At 48.4% G+C, this 15,636-nt stretch overlaps 1 protein-coding gene across 9 annotated transcripts in view; it reads right to left on the reverse strand.

Annotated features, from left to right (window-relative positions):
- TBC1D1 (TBC1 domain family member 1) overlaps positions 1-15,636 on the reverse strand; it is a 288,411-nt gene that overhangs the window by 83,043 nt on the left and 189,732 nt on the right. For all 9 annotated transcript variants that reach the window (XM_029236067.1, XM_029236069.1, XM_029236070.1 and 6 more), the window contains 4 exons: positions 12,960-13,121; positions 8,546-8,704; positions 3,530-3,774; positions 1,343-1,502 (listed from right to left, as the gene is read on the reverse strand). In XM_029236067.1, the coding sequence (XP_029091900.1) occupies positions 1,343-1,502; positions 3,530-3,774; positions 8,546-8,704; positions 12,960-13,121 (726 nt within the window). The remainder of the gene's footprint in view (positions 1-1,342; positions 1,503-3,529; positions 3,775-8,545; positions 8,705-12,959; positions 13,122-15,636) is intronic.

The raw sequence follows: 15,636 nt of genomic DNA on the forward strand, positions 1-15,636 counted from the left end.
CCACATGCCACAGAGCAACTAAGCCCGTGCGCCACAACTGCTGAGCCTGCGCTCTAGAGCCCGCGTGCCACAACTACTGAAGCCCACGCGCCTAGAGCCTGTGCTCCGCAACAAGAGAAGCCACCGCAGTGAGAAGCCCGCGCACCACAACAAAGAGTAACCCCCGCTCACCACAACTAGAGAAAGCCCGCGCACAGCAGCAAAGACCCAATGCAGCCTAGAATAAATAAATTTATTTTTTTTAAAAAAAGCAAATTTTAGGATTTCTAGAATCTAGATATACAAGTGGTCTGCCCAAAGCTGCCTAAAGTGACTCTCTCTTTTGTGAACAATCCCTTTAAGATGGTCTCTAATTCTAAAAACGAATCTAAAAAAGTGTAAGAATACAGGTTTTTAAGCTATCAAGTGACTCAACATAAATGGTACTTTAAAACCACTTGGTATGTGATGACAATCAATTTTTTAATAACCTCTTCCTCCACAGTAAAAAGATAAAAAGAAGCTGAATTGTCAGAATTATTACTTCATCCCGAAGCAGGGGAAGCACACTGTACAAGAGCTGACTGCTCACAGCGTGTCACTCGGCTCCTATCCCTGCCAGGTCAAGGCAGCCTTTTACACTTTTTTAATTTTTAGTTTTTTAAATTGAAGTCTAATTGACAAGGCAGTTTTGAGACTTTGCACGTGAATATTCATTTAAAACTCTGACAGAGACAATCTTCTCGAAAAGTAAATCAAGTAAACGGGAGATGGTTTGAAATGTGACCCACCCTCAGTTACGGGGGCACAGCCGTGGGAAGATGACGCGGGGGGCGCGTGAGGACGGACCGTGGGTCGGCGACACAGAGGTGCCTTCGAGAGCACGCCGGCAGAGGAAGCGAAGAGCCACGGGTAGGGGAAGCGGAGCGAGAGGAGAAGATGCAGGCGAGACCTAGAAAGAGCAGTGGCCCAGGACTCCCGGGGGAGAAGTCTTAGGGAGCTCAGAGAGCAAGGCCCGGGCCACGGAGGTCGAGGAAGACAGCTCGGGAGAAACATCTCTGGGCCCTGCGCCAGGCTCCTCGGCCCAGCCTGCAGCAAGTCTGCTCCAGGGGGAGCCTGGGGGGAGGGAATCGGATCTAAGCCCACAAGAAGGCATCGAGGCGAGGCACTGATCATCAGAAGTTGAGCAGGTCCTGAAACTCCCGAAGCCTGATCCTCACTAAACTGAGAATGACAAATACCACCCTGTTTCCTGTAGAAGACCCAGGCATAAAAATGAGAAGAACCACCACGGAGCGACGACACACGGTTCCCCTCTAACTCGAGGACGCGGGTCGTGGCGAACAGACTCACACACACTCACCAAAGACTCTGGCTACGAACCCCAGGGGGAACTGCGAGGCAAACACTGTGAGGAACCAGGGCGCGGCGTAGAGGCTGGGGCCGATCTCGTGCTCCTCCAGGTGATTGTACAGGTCTCGGTGGTAGTCGTGGAGCAGCCTCGAGAGCTGGTACATCTGGATCTGCAGGGACACGCACACAGGGTCACCGTGGGAGAACAGCATCCACCCCACTCGGAGGTGGAAGGACCACGGAACTCTCTTCGTGGCTCCTGAGACCCCCCTGCTCTCGCCCTCCGTCATCCAGCGAGTGCTGTGGCCAGGCAGGGGCTGGGCTGGGCCCGGGGCGCTCACGGCGGGGCTCCTCCGGCCACGGCCTTTCTTCTCACTGTTCCCTCGCGCTCCTTGGCTGGGAGAAGCTACGCATCTATCCTGAGGCAACATTTCGTAAACGCACATTCTTAGCAAAACCCAAAGCCAGGGGAATCTGAAGTAAAAAGGCAGCCTCTCGCCAACAGCGAAGTGAGAGCACAGATTCTGCAGAAGGATGCTACTGTATCTGTTCCCTAAGTTCCCGCTGAACGCCCTCCAAACCACTCAAGAGGCAGGACAAGTGTGACTTCTTCAGGTTTACAACACAGGAAAGTTAAAATAAGCTGACAAACGTTTATCTCGAGATGGAGAAGCCTTTTCCAACTGGGCTGGACGTGAGCTCAGGGGGCTCCCTCAGAGTGATGCGGCCCTGGCAGGAAGCCCATGAGGGTCCCGGGGCTCACAGCTGGCCTAGAGCCAGCCCCGACTGAGCAGTCCCTGGCCTGACCCCAGAGGAACAGTGACCTGGAGAGGGCGCTACAGCCGGATATGTACTGCCCACAACGGGAAAAACTGTTTCCGGGAGGCCAGACAACATAGTTCTCTCACGTACCAGCTGTGGCTCTTTTGTATCAAAAAGAAATCTAATCTCTAGGCCACCAGCCCAAACACAGCCGTGTGTATACTATACTACACACGACTTGTGTAATATACTATATCAGTATATACTGTTGTATACTATACTATACAAATCTGAAAAATTCCACTCTCTTCGATGGCAGGCGCACCTACATTAAATACGCTAACGGAGTTATGTAGGAAGAACCTGACAGCATGTGTGGCACGTGTTATGTAGGCCCAAATCTCCTAATGAACGGGATGGCTTCCTTCTATGGGATTTATGTTCACGCTGTCCACACACACAGGTGGAGGTGAAAGGATTTCTAGCCATGTTGTTCAATGCTCTGGAAGAGTCCTTGGCTCTAACGTACACTTTCTAAGGCTCTGAAATCAGAGTATCTTGCTGGTAAACAAACACGTAAACACATATTCCAACATTTAGGAATATCCTCAAAGCAGGATCCAGAGCTCTCCCCACCTCTGAAAGGCGGTGGTAGCAGCAATGGAACACACTGTTGTATGGGGTTTTCTTCTGACATGACCTGCCACCTGTCACTCATTCATTCAACAAATACGGACGAGGTACCCACTTCATCCCAGGCACTAGCCTAGGAACTAGGGACTCAGCCCCAAGACAGGTAAGACCCCTGCCCTCTCATGATATACGCTAAGGAGAGCCAGAAAATAAACAAGTAAATAAATAAGGAAACAAGATAATTTCAGGCAGTAAGTGTGTTATGCAAAAGGAATGAGACAGGATCACGTGACACAGCGAGCCAGGGTGGGTGGAAGAGGGGGGGGACACGGCACCTGCGTGAACAGGTGATATCTGAGCTGGACATGGGATGGCAGGGGTTGAGGGGTAGGGATGGGATCCCCGGCAGAGGAAGGAGCAAATACACTGGGAGGTAGGAATCAGACCACCTGAAGGTGGTTTGACAAAGGGTAAAAGGGAGGGCACTCCGGAGTCAGACAGGCCTAGGTTTAAATCCCAGCTCTGCCACCTGCTAGCTGTGTGACCTGCTCAAATTACATAACCTCTCTGAGCCTTAGCTTTCCCATCTCTAAATTGAGTTGACCAACAATGTCTTCCTGAAGTTTGAGGAGGTAAGTGCACATGCAACATTTGGTGTAAGGCCTAGCACAGAGTAAGTTCTCAGCAGTGACAGATGTTACAGTGTTAACTGATGGTGGGACAGTTCCTTAAATATACCTGGAAAGGGATCATAAACATTTTAGAGTTCATCTTTATCAAAGACTTAAGGAACGCTCTCTACCTGTAAAATAATCATGTCTGGCCGATACTGTTTCCGCAGACCCATGTCAAACATCAGAAACTTGAGCATGTTGAACGCCTCTTCTTCGCCCATATGAAGCAGCAGAATGCCTGCTACAAAGCTAAGACCTTGGCAATAGCCTACTTCCTGGTCTAGAAGCGAGTAGGCCTTCAAAATGTTGTAAAGTGACAGCTGCCCCGCTCCTAGCTGAGCAGAGAAGTATGGATGTGTTGGAAAGGTTCGCCCTGTGAAGACAAAACACATTTGTTGCACTTTGAAAAAAAGAAAGCCTACTGAACCAGAAATCTGATGTGCTTTAGGTTAAAGCGACAGATCTTTCCAAGTGGGATCACGTCATCCATCAGCTCTATAAACAAGGTCAGCTGGTTGTTCTTGGAATAATGCTTGCAATTAAAAAAATCAGCAATTAATCATGCTTTCAGGTGAAAGGAATGAGAACCGCCTTCGGGCCTGCAGATACCTGGACTTCCATCTAAAACAGGAAGAAGAGTGTCTATCCTCTAAACAGGAGTCTAGTGTCCAGATGAGCGGTCAGCTGTGGTTCTCTACCCAACCCCACTCCAGCACACGCCCCGATCAGCTCTGCCCAGACTGCTCTTTTCCCTGCAAGTGCTTCACACCACACGCACATTTCTCTTCTTTTAAACCATAGGCAGTGCTTTGAAACACAGTGGGGAGCAGTAGGTGTTTCCTTTTATACAAAACAATTACCTCTCAGCAAGAGGTTAAAATAAAACGCTCTCGACATCCCGATTTTCACAAAAAGCTGGTACTCAGACAAAGTTTAAAAAGACTTCTGTCCAGGAGGCTTGTGTGGTTGATACCTGTCAAATCCCACCTCCCCCTCTCCTTTTGGAATGTGACTGATGGGGAAGTGTGTTTCTAGGGAGCAGAAAAATGGCTGATTAAAGAGGTGCTCAGCCGGGGCCACGCCTGGACCCAGGTGAGAATTACGGCCTTGTCTGGATCAGCAAAGGCAGAAGTGCATGGAGGCCACGAGGGGAACATTCACCTTAATTATGTGGTCTCAGCAAAGGGAGGAGGATACATTCGTGTGTTCTTCCTCAGCCCCGTGAGAAAGCACTGAATCAATCCAGATCAGTTTACCTGAACTTGACTTAGGAGGGCAGCAATAGTCTTTGCCTGATTTCTTGTCCTGTGTTCATTTCTCTCTCGCTACTCTACCTCTCCCCGCAACAAACCTTCCTATACGCACCCTGCACAAGTCACCCCACTGCTGGAAAGCCATAGGGAGCAGTTTCTAAGTCTGCTCTCTGATTCGATGGTGTCCCTCCATTTCTGGACCTGTTCCAGTGTCCCGGCCAACCTGCCTATCGTGGGAGAGGCCGGACAGCGTCCCAGGGGAGGCACTGACAACGGGATACCCAGGAGAGCAGCAGCTGACAGGGTGGAGGGTGACCTGGAGCCCGAAGGGGGTCTCTAGCTCGCTGCTCAGTGTCCCCTCCCCCATGGCCTTTCGTGTGGCCACGACCAGATGGGAGGCACAGCCAGAAGGCAGGATACTGGGCAATACAGATTGTCCACCCAGGATGGAGAGCCGGAGAAGAGAAAAGTTACAATTACCTGAGGGCAGCACAAATGGATGTGCTGGAACCACGCCTAGAGGGTGGGGCAGGTTCCGGAACTAAGGCCCCAGCATGACTTGCTAAGTGTCATCGGGTACACTGTCTCCTCCTGGCTCAATGGGGCCAGCTCTGACAGCGTTTCTCCACCTAACCAGAGGAGGGGAAGGCTGCGTTGGTCTGCAGTGGACAAAGCCAAGACAGAGAAAAGCCATACAGTATGTCCTAGAGGGAACATGATATTCAGAGACTAAGAAGAGCAAGGTTCTAGAACTTTCTGCCACTGAGTAGTGGCCTGTAACTTGGGCAAACCACATCACCTCCGAAGTGGAAATAACGTGTCCAAGTTCATACAGGACCGTGTAAAGCTGAAATCCAGCAAAGCTAGAGAATATGGTTCACAAACTGTAAAACACTGCCCAACTACAAAGTCTATTATTCTCACTCCTTGGAGGAAAACATATTGCAAACCTGATTAGATTAACAGCTAATTTCGGAAAAGCCAGGAAAACAAAAAATCCTTGCAAACCCCAAATACCTCCAACCAATAAGCACTCTGTTCTTCTGGCCAGGATACGGATGTCACTTTTTTAAGAAAAACTGAAACATGATTTGTGTTTGCTCTGCCCTACACACCTCTGCTGGGCCTTGAGTGAGTCACACTGTAGACTAAATTAAAAAGTGCAGACAAAACAACTGACTTGGCAAATACCACCTTGGTGAGAGGTGAGGGGGAAGCAATGGGCAAAGTTTGGAGGAACTTCTAGACGAGGCCTCCGTGAACCCAGCAGAGCCAGAGCCTGGCAGGCAGGGCACCTGGTCCACCACTGGACCTGGGCCAATATTCGGCTCTCCCAGTTCAAGGGAGGAGGGAAGGCTGGCCCTGGAGGAAGCCTGGAGAGACGCACAGATGTCACCTGGGAAACGCACTGTTGGAAACAGAGCTTCTTTGGGACCTTGGGAGGGCACTGAGAAGGCATCCGAACTGGGGGCCGTGACTGGGAAAGAAGTGAGGTGGAGAGACAAGGCTGGCGCAGTCGGGGTGTGGCGTGGGGCTGCAGCTGGCCTTCGGGGTTGCAGAGGGTGAGGGTGGGAGACGGGCAGGGACGGAGAGGACGTGAGTGCAGCCTGGCCCTGCCTGGGAAGGAGGAAAGGCCGAATCTCGGCTCTTGCAGACTCCGGGCCAACTAGAGGAGTGGCAGCCGCTGGCCCCTGGGCAGGGCGGTGCCTGAAGGTGGCTGCGCGAACACAGGTCCCCGGGGGACAGCCCTGCCCGAGCCCGTCGTGCTGCTGACGTGGCCTTTTCCTCCCTCTGCAGAAGAGTAACTGCATCTGAGCTACGGGAGGCAGAGGCCCAGTCCTGCGCGTGGAACAATGAGGAATATTTACTGAAAGAAAACTGAGAGAAGAGAGGAGTTAGGAGGAAACATCGTCCCCACCTCCTCCTCCCATCCCGGGTGGGGGCAGAGACCACGTGTGCTCCTTACTCCCTTTCAACCTCCTACCCGAAATTTATTTTTTTCTTCATTTCACGTGATAGGAACATGTCACTTTTTCTGTTACTCACCACATGAGCAAACACTGCTACTGCCAATTCACAAAACTGCTTCCTTAGGGTCAGCGGGCCAAATGGGCTCCAGCCCCAGGCCTCACATTTTCACTGTCCCCAAGGCGCAATCACGGCCTGTCAGCATCACCCTGCACCCAGCCAGCCATCTCCTAGGAACGCATGGGGCTCCTGGGCAGAGGGCCTCAGGGATGGAGGGGCCTACTGCAGCACAGAGCCGGAGGGGGTTTAGGTCCTGGCACTCAGCTGTGTGACCACGGTCAACACTTGACCTCGCTGCGCTTCAGAGACTTTTCTCATTTCTTAAAGAAGATACAGGGCCAGTTTTCCAAGGCTGCTGTGAGGGTCACGTGAGACTGGGATGCCAGTGCGGGGCCTCACAGTCAACATCAAGAGATTTAGTAAGCATCTACTATGTGACAGGTTCTGTCCTAGGAGCTAGGGTACAATGGCAAATGGCCCCAGTCCAGCCCACAGAGGGAGGGCTGCATCCTACTGGGGAGAAAGGCAATAAAAAGGCACTGCCACATAACTAAGGGACAGTGGAGGGGGGGGTTACAAGCACAGGCCTAGAGTCACACTGTTCAGTGGCACACCAGCCGTGTTACTTTGGACAAGTGACTTAACCTCTCTGCATTTCAATATTCTCAGCTCCAAACAAGGATAGAACAACACCTCCCTGATTGTGCTGTGAGGATTAAAGAAAAGATTTTAAGTAACTTCACCCAACATTTGGTCCAAGGTAAGGTTAAGTACTAGCTTTAAACACTAATGATAATTGTCATAATGATAAATGTGATAAGTACGCTGAGGGGAGTGAAGAGGGTGGGACAAGGCTTAGCAGAGGCACCTAACCCAACCTGAAGGTGGGAGAAGAGGCTATATCAGGGACAGCTTCTCAGAGATGACATTTCAACTTAGACCTGAAGAGGGACATTTACGAAATCTACCCTGACGAAGTGCCGTGTGGCTGGACAGAAAAGCCTCGGTACTGCCTGATCCGGCTCGCACCTCACACGGCTGGGAACTGTGCTGCCCCCTCCCGGGTGCAGGAACCCGGTGGGCCCAAAACACGGACTGGGGAGCCCCGGGGTGGCGACAGCCAGCTGGAAGCAGGACCATGTGCCCTAGAAGCGGCAGGGCCGGGAGCCCACGGGGTTGCCCAGGAGCCCTGCTGCCAGCAGAGCCAGAGACGGAGGCCGCTGGGGGCGGAGCAGGCAGGAAAGGATGTCCCCACCTGGGGCTGCTGACAAGACAGAAGGCCTTCTGTCACCATGGCTACAGCCTGCCTCCACAAGTTCTCCACTGTGGCAACTGCAAAGGTACCCAAGACACCGTTTCCACCTTAGCGTTTTTAAAACTGCTCAAGAGACGAGGCGCCTCCCCGTTCCCAGAAGAAAATCACCCAGGGTGCACTCACAAACTCCTTTCTCCAATTTTTCTAATAAATCCTGTTTGTAAACCGTAAAGACTAGGGAGTGGCTCCTGTAATTAAACGCAGCCTCAGCTCTGACACTTGTGTTTCCAGGATGTTCCTTGGGTTGACTGCAAAACCTCCTATCAATATCTGAGTCACTGAACTGAACCGTGGTCAGAACTGGCACCTCCACGCCAGCCACCCTCCATGCTGAGCAGAGGTAACAAGCCACCCGGCGCAGACGGAGGTTTCTTTATAGACCTGAGAAGACATTTGTGATGACTCCAGGGCTTTGTTAATCGAAAATCTCAGCAGCAAATTCTGGTTGCTAAACCTGAAGGCCGAGCACTAAATAACTCGGACAGTGTCTTCAGACTTTTCAAGTGAGTGAAACTTCCATTTTCATGTCAAATCGACTGCAGGCTTACCGAGGTCGATGAGAATGGCGTGCTGGTGGGAGGTGAGCTGCTTTAAGAGCTCTTTGTATGGCGTGTCCTTTGGCTGCTGTTTACTGGGAAACGGGTGTTTTAGGTGGTATTGCTCTGCTAGGAATTTCCAGATTTCGCCCCGGTGATGTCGCGGCACACCTTCAAAAGCGGGGGTGGAAAAGAGAGAGAGGGGCTTCATGTACAGAATTCAACTTAACAATAAAAACAAGTTGTGCTTCAGTCCACTGATCCAACTTCTAGTTCCACTGTGAATTAGCTGCATAGGAATGGAAATAAAGCAACCAGAATTCTGTCGTATTTGCTCCCTTCCTTCCTCCCTCCACACTCCCCGCCATTCTTCCCTCACCTCCCTGACCCCCTCCCACCTTTCGTAGTACATATCTAGGTACTATGTGCAGACTGTGCTAGACTCTGCGATAACCTGATGAATGACATGAACCCCTATAACTGGCACCAATTACTAACGTCCTTGGGAAATAACTGCAAGCATGTAAAATGACACTGCAAAATGGGATCTCAGGGACTTCCCTGGTGGCCCAGTGGTTAAGAATCCACCTTCCAATGCAGGGGACGTGGGTTCGATTCCTGGACGGGGAACTAAGATCCCACATGCCGCGGGGCAACTAGGCCCACGTGCCGCAACTACAGAGCCTGTACGCTGCAGCGGAGGATCCCACATGCCGCAACGAAGATCCCAACGAAGATCCCACGTGCCACAACTAAGACCTGACACAGCCCAAAATAAAAAATAAATAAGTAAAAAAATTTTTTTTTAAGTTTAAAAAAACAAAAGTGAACTCAGAGAAGGGACAGATCCAAAGAGGTGAGTGTGGACGAAGGAGATCTAGGTTTCCTGGACTCCTTCACTTGTGCCAAGACTCAAGAGTGGGAGAAAGAAGAGAGAAGCCAATTCAGAGGAAGGGAACCAAGAGCGTTTCCACAGGTCTCCCTGGGCACACGGCACATGCAGGAGGGAGCAGGTGGCAGTCAGGCTGGAAGGGCTTTACTAGAGGCAAAACTGAGGGCAAGAAACCTGCACTTTATTTGGTAGCCGAAGGGAGCCACTGAATGTTTTTGAGTTGGGGAAGGAGTAGCCGAATCAAAGCTGAGATTCTGGAATACTGATTGGACGTCTTTCTGCAAGCGTGGGCTGGAGGAAGGGGCCAGTGGCTGCACAGGGGACAGTCTGCATGAACATGCCCTGGTGGGCATTCAACATGGACCTACAAACAAGAAAAATGATCTAAGAGCCTCTACCTAATGTTTTAGACGTGATTAACTTAAATACTCAAGGTAATTTTAAAATGTCTAAAACTAAGAAACGTCCTCTTAAAGTCAATGATGTTACTCAGGTCAAACCTCATTAGAAAAAGTGACTGTTTTGGATCAAAATTCTTGGGTTCGTGATTCCGCTGTTTCAAGGCCCAAACGTGGAAATGGGGAGGCAAAGAAAACGGCAGGATAAGACACCAAACCCTCCTCATCTCTGAGGAGTGCTCTTCAGAGAAAAGGAGCCTCGTAATCAGGGATTAATCTCCCTTTCCATCCAGAAAAAAACCGTGAGCACTTTGTACCCTTCCCTGCCACTCGGACAGCCTACCCAGGAAGATCATTTGCTAGTTTCCCCAGCCGTCTCTGAGAGCAGATCCTACTCCGGGAAAGAGCAGCAGCTAACCCTCCCTGTGAGGTGACCAGGCGCCGTCACCATCCTGAACACGTTACATCATCCCCACAACCCGCTGAGGGAAATACGATGATGCTCCTGCTCCACATGGTGCAGATGGGGAAACAAAGGTCCCTTGCTGAGAAGAGGTGCCCCAGCTCGTTGCTGGCAACCCAGGGAAACTGACTGCCGTTTTCTCTCAAAGTTCTCACTGTCACACAAGCTGCTACTCAGATGGGTACTGAGGAAAATATCTTACGTTCCTACCTGGCAATTAATAATAAAATCATCATTTGTGAATCTGAACCAGAAAGCCAATTTCATTTATTACAGATTCACAGGAGCTGTTTAGAAAGCATCACTCAGCCATCTCTTGGAAATACTTACAGTCTAGTCAGTAATTTGGCTTTACACTATGGGATAAACACAGGGACACACTTAACTGTGACCACATCCTACACGTTCTCTGAATGTTTAACTCGGAGCCAACTGGATGACCCTGTGTAGTGGGCTGAGTGGTGGCCTCCAAAAAGGTATGCCCACGTCCTGATCACCTGAGGCTGTGAATGTTACCTTATTTGGGAAAACGGTCTTTGCAGAGATAATTAAGTTAGGTAAAGACCTTGAAATGAGGCCATAACCCAGAATGACAATGTCTTTAGAAAAGAGTCACACAGAGGAGAAGACAAGAAGAGGAGGCGATATGCCCACAGAGGCAGAGACTGAAGTGACGCAGCCACGGTCAAGGAGTGCCGACAGCCACCAGAAGCTGGGAGAGGCCGAGGGCGACCCTGTCCACGCGCCCTGACTTCAGACTTCTGGCTTCCAGAACTAAGAAAACTTTCTGTTGTTTTAGCCACCAATTTTGTTATCATTTGTTATGGCAGCAACAGGAAACTAATCCACCCTGATATCTGCTTTTTTATACTGTTCTGTTTCTTTTCTCCTGCTCAGAGATGTATCTGGAGGGGTGGGGAGATGTACAGACACATACACACCTCATACTTCACACTGTATTAGCAACAAATGTGGGCTGAAAAACAGTCAGCATGTTACGTGATTAATAGTGGGGCTTTTCACAAAATATTTTTGTCACACTGGGAAATTTCCCAAGTTATGAGATGAACAATTTCCCCTTATTACTAAATCATTCCCATTATCTTATCAAACCTTTATTTTGGGGAGGAAAAAAATACTGGCCGTCCCTGGACAGTACCACATATTCTGGTGTTTAAGAGAAAGCTTAGATTTTACGATTTAAAAACAAAGGGTCATGCAAATCGGTGCTAATGTGTTTGCTAAGAATGACCTGGAACAGCCTTCCGCACGCTCGGTTTTGCCTCCACTCCTAACCCCAGAAAGAAACCTGGCAGTGGACTGGGCGCGCAGGCAGGAAGCCACCCTCCCCCCAGATGTAAATACTTTTTAATTTTTACTCACTTTAGAAGTAATATATGCTCACTATTTAAACGTGAGAAAAACAAACAAACCTTCTGAAAATACAGGAGGTATAAAGAAGAAAGTGAAAAACCATTCATTACTAGAGGGAACATATAATTCACCACCCAAAGCGGGAAGCTTTTGAAAGCGAAGGGGAGGAAGGCTATTAATTACTGGACAGGTTGTAAAGCAGGGCTATGCCGGGTAACCCGGATGGATGGCCATCCTGTCTACAACTCAGGTTATCTGCAAACACGTCAAGGATGTCTTTCTACATATACACATATGGAGATACACGGCTGTACATGAGGCCACGCTGTCCTTTCTCATTTAACGATTGACCTCAGAAACCTTTTACTGCCGTCAATATAAATCTGCTGCGTTATTTTCAAGGAATATGACATACGTGTGGTCACGCAGTTGGGGTTTTTCGGGTTCTGCTTTGTTTTTTGGCCATTAAACACTGCCACAATCTGCACTCTTCCCACTGCAGTACCTTTTTGACTGATTCATTTCTAGAACGGGTTTCTATACGTGGCAGTGCTGGGTCAAAGGTGAGCAGAGTTTGCTTCTGGCCCATATTGCCAACTGCTCAGGTAGCCTCTTTGCAATCCCACTCCTAGAAAAGTACGCTCCAGATTATAAAGTTCTACACCTTGATACCTTTAGAGAAATCCTTTAAAACCAAAGTAAACTTTGAATTATTTAAAATTCCCTAGAATTATTCCTCCTTCTCCCAAGTTGACACCCTAAAATCCTGCCACCTTGATCGAACTTTAACTTGGGATGTTTATAAATCTCTTTATTTCCGTCACTTAGGGGTCTCATTAAGAGGAGAGGCCTTCTTAGCCACACGGCGTCTTTTATTTCAAGGGCTGCAAAGTAACTGGAGAGCTGGAATCCAAACCCGAGCCTACCTGCCTGAAGTCCGGGCTGGACACTATGTTACCTCCTGAGAGCATCCAGACAGAAGGCACACAGTTCACTGTCAGTTTACTATTTCACTCAGCTTATCATCACATCATTACCCAGTTTGTAGGCAACTAAGCCCTTAGGTATTCTTTTGCCTTCTTCCTCTTTCCTTAATTAACTTAATTAAGAGGAATCATGAAAGGTAATGAAACTCACATCAATTAACTAAGACATCTGGAAACAGATTAGGTAAAGACATGATAAATAGGAGAGAGATGGCCACCGAAAATGGACTTAAAAATTATTTTTTATTCCATACTTCTCCCCAGTCATCAGTGAGGGGTGAGGCCGGCTGGACTGATTCCCAGTTAAGCTTACCTTGCCCAACAGCCGAGTGCATTTTTTCCATGTCAAACTTAATTTTTGATCTTCCTGGAGTGGTAAGCATCTTTTCCCACACTGTAGTTACTTCTTTAAGACAAGGAGTGATTTCTTCATAATCAAGCTTTAGGCGCTTGTTCAGCAAATCACTCTCAGAGGCTAGAACAGACAATTTAAGAGCACGTTAGTGAATGCTACAGCTCCGTGTCTCCTACTTCACAGCACAGCTGCCTGCTCATCACCACCGCTGAGACGTCAAGCGGCTACAAGCCAGCTTAACAGGTCCAAGGTAAAGACACGGTTCCTGCCGCACCACAGCTTCCTTACCTTGGAAGAAGCTAAACACCTAGGAGGCATCCTTGATTCCTCTTAGTCCTTCACCCCCAATGGATTCTGCTGGCTCTACTGCTAAAATACACCCCACACCTATCCAATTCTACCCATCTCCACAGCTACCCTATTAACCAGAGACATCTCAAGGGCAGGAACTATGTGTTGGAATTCCCAGCGCCTGGCATGACGAGCTCTCAACAAAACTTCATCTAAACTACGATAGGCTCTCCGAGGACAGTTCCTTCTTATTTAGAGCCAAACCTCCTTTAAGTAGCTTCTACCCTTCGTCACATTTCTGCTGCCTGGGGCTGAACAGAATAAACCTACCCTTTTCATGTGGCATCTCCTCAAATATATGAAGATAGCTATTATTTCCTACCAAACATATTCAGCTTACAGCTGCATTAAGAATTATACCTAAATTACCAAACTTGGGGGGGGGCGGGGGCAGGGGATCTAAGAAGGATTAAAACTGACCACCTCACTCCCACCTAAAACCACTAAATCCTATTCAGACAAGGTGGTAATGTTGTCAGCCCCCATATCCACTCCACAACCTATCTCCGATCTAGACCGAGTTTATTGGGAAAGCAGGTAGGATACATAGCTCAGCACAGGCCAACATACAGGCTTCTGCAGAGCTGTAAACTTGTCTTCTTTATGATAATAATAAACACTATATGTCTTAAGTACTCTATATTTAGTAACATTTAATCGTTTTTTCTCTTTTCCTTTCTTTCTTTTTTTTTATTGGGGTACAGTTGCTTTACAACGTTGTGTTAGTTTCTGCCGTACAACGAAGTGAATCAGCAATATGTACACACATATCCCCTCCCTCTTAGACCTCCCTCCCACCTCACCCCCCATCCCGCCCACCTAGGTCATCACAGAGCACCAAGCTGAGCTCCCTGTGTTATACAGCAGGTTCCCACTAGCTATTTTACTCATGGTAGTGTATATATGTCAATCCTAATCTCCCAATTTGTCCCAACTCCGTTCCCCCGCCCCGTGTCCACGCATCTGTTTTCTATGTCTGCGTCTCTAGTCCTGCCCTGCAAATAGGTTTATCTGTAGCATTTTTCTAATCTTCAGGACGCTGTGAGGCAGGTATCTTTGGATGAGAAGACTGAGCCCCTCCCCCAAGGCCCAAGCAGGAGGCGGAATGGGCCTGGGCCCCTTGCCTTTCTCCACCACACTGCAGAACTTGCTGTGATTAATTATACACGTTTTCTGAGACTAGGCAGGTATCAATTAGGGGCCTTAATTGTTTGATAGAATCCAGTGGAGCTATCTGGACCTAGACTTTTCTTTGTGTGAAAGAGTCTCAATGCAAATTTTATCTCTTTAACAGATATAGGGCCATTCAGACTTCTTTTCCTTCTTATTTCAGTTGTGATAAATTGCACCTTCCAATAAGTTTGTCCATTTCATCTAAGCTGTTAAGTTTATTGGCGAAGAGTTCTTAGTCCCAGAGACACTAAGTCAGTGGACACCTCGCACAATCTGCTCTCCCCCCATCCCACAAATCCATACTCCTCCGCCCCAACTTTTATTCTGGAGGAGACCGAGGCTGAGCAGGTTCATTACTTTGTCCAGGGCCGCAGAATCAGGATGTGCTGGGTGCAGGATTTTTGCACCCTGGATTATTTTCTAAATAGGAATTACAGCTATTTCACTGAGTTGCTCCTGTGAGGATTAAGTGAGATGAAATATACCAACCATCTACAAGATGTCTGCTAATTAGCAAGTGCTCCACAAATTACCAAAAATATAAAAGCAAAAAAAAATCGAAATAATGTTGCTTTACAAACCAAGTGCTGATAACATGAAATATTTTCTTTTTCCCCATCAGAAATTGAGCAAATGATAATAACTCAAAGAATCTGGCTAATGCTAACCTGACAGTAAGATCTTAGTCATCTTATGCATGTTTTCTGTACTTAACTGACCCAGTTACCGCCTTTAAGAGTACAAACGCATCAAAAGATGGCGCTGAAAAGGGCTGCAGAGATCCCTCGTCCAGCCTCTCACTTCATGGACACAGAAACTGAAGTTCAAAGTGAGCAAGGGACCTGCCCAAGGTGATTTACTAGCTGGTGGGTGGCCAGGAGACTCTAGGCCTACTGCTGCCTCCTTCTCATCTTCTGTGATTTTTCATCTTCTGTCTTCATTCTTTTCCTTCTTACTTTGAAGAACACATTTTCAAGGTCCTACTAAATAATTCCCTGCGTGTATGTGGAGTTCAAATTTTTAAAAAATGTCAACCCTCAATTTCTCTCAGCTTCTCATCTACACATAGTAGATGCCGTTAGAGCTGAGCTAACCCTTGTGGCACATAAGG

This window comes from Monodon monoceros, unplaced genomic scaffold (genome assembly GCF_005190385.1).
Source record: "Monodon monoceros isolate NGI ecotype Baffin Bay Population unplaced genomic scaffold, NGI_Narwhal_1 Super_Scaffold_20, whole genome shotgun sequence".
NCBI classification, from domain to species: Eukaryota; Metazoa; Chordata; class Mammalia; order Artiodactyla; family Monodontidae; genus Monodon; species Monodon monoceros.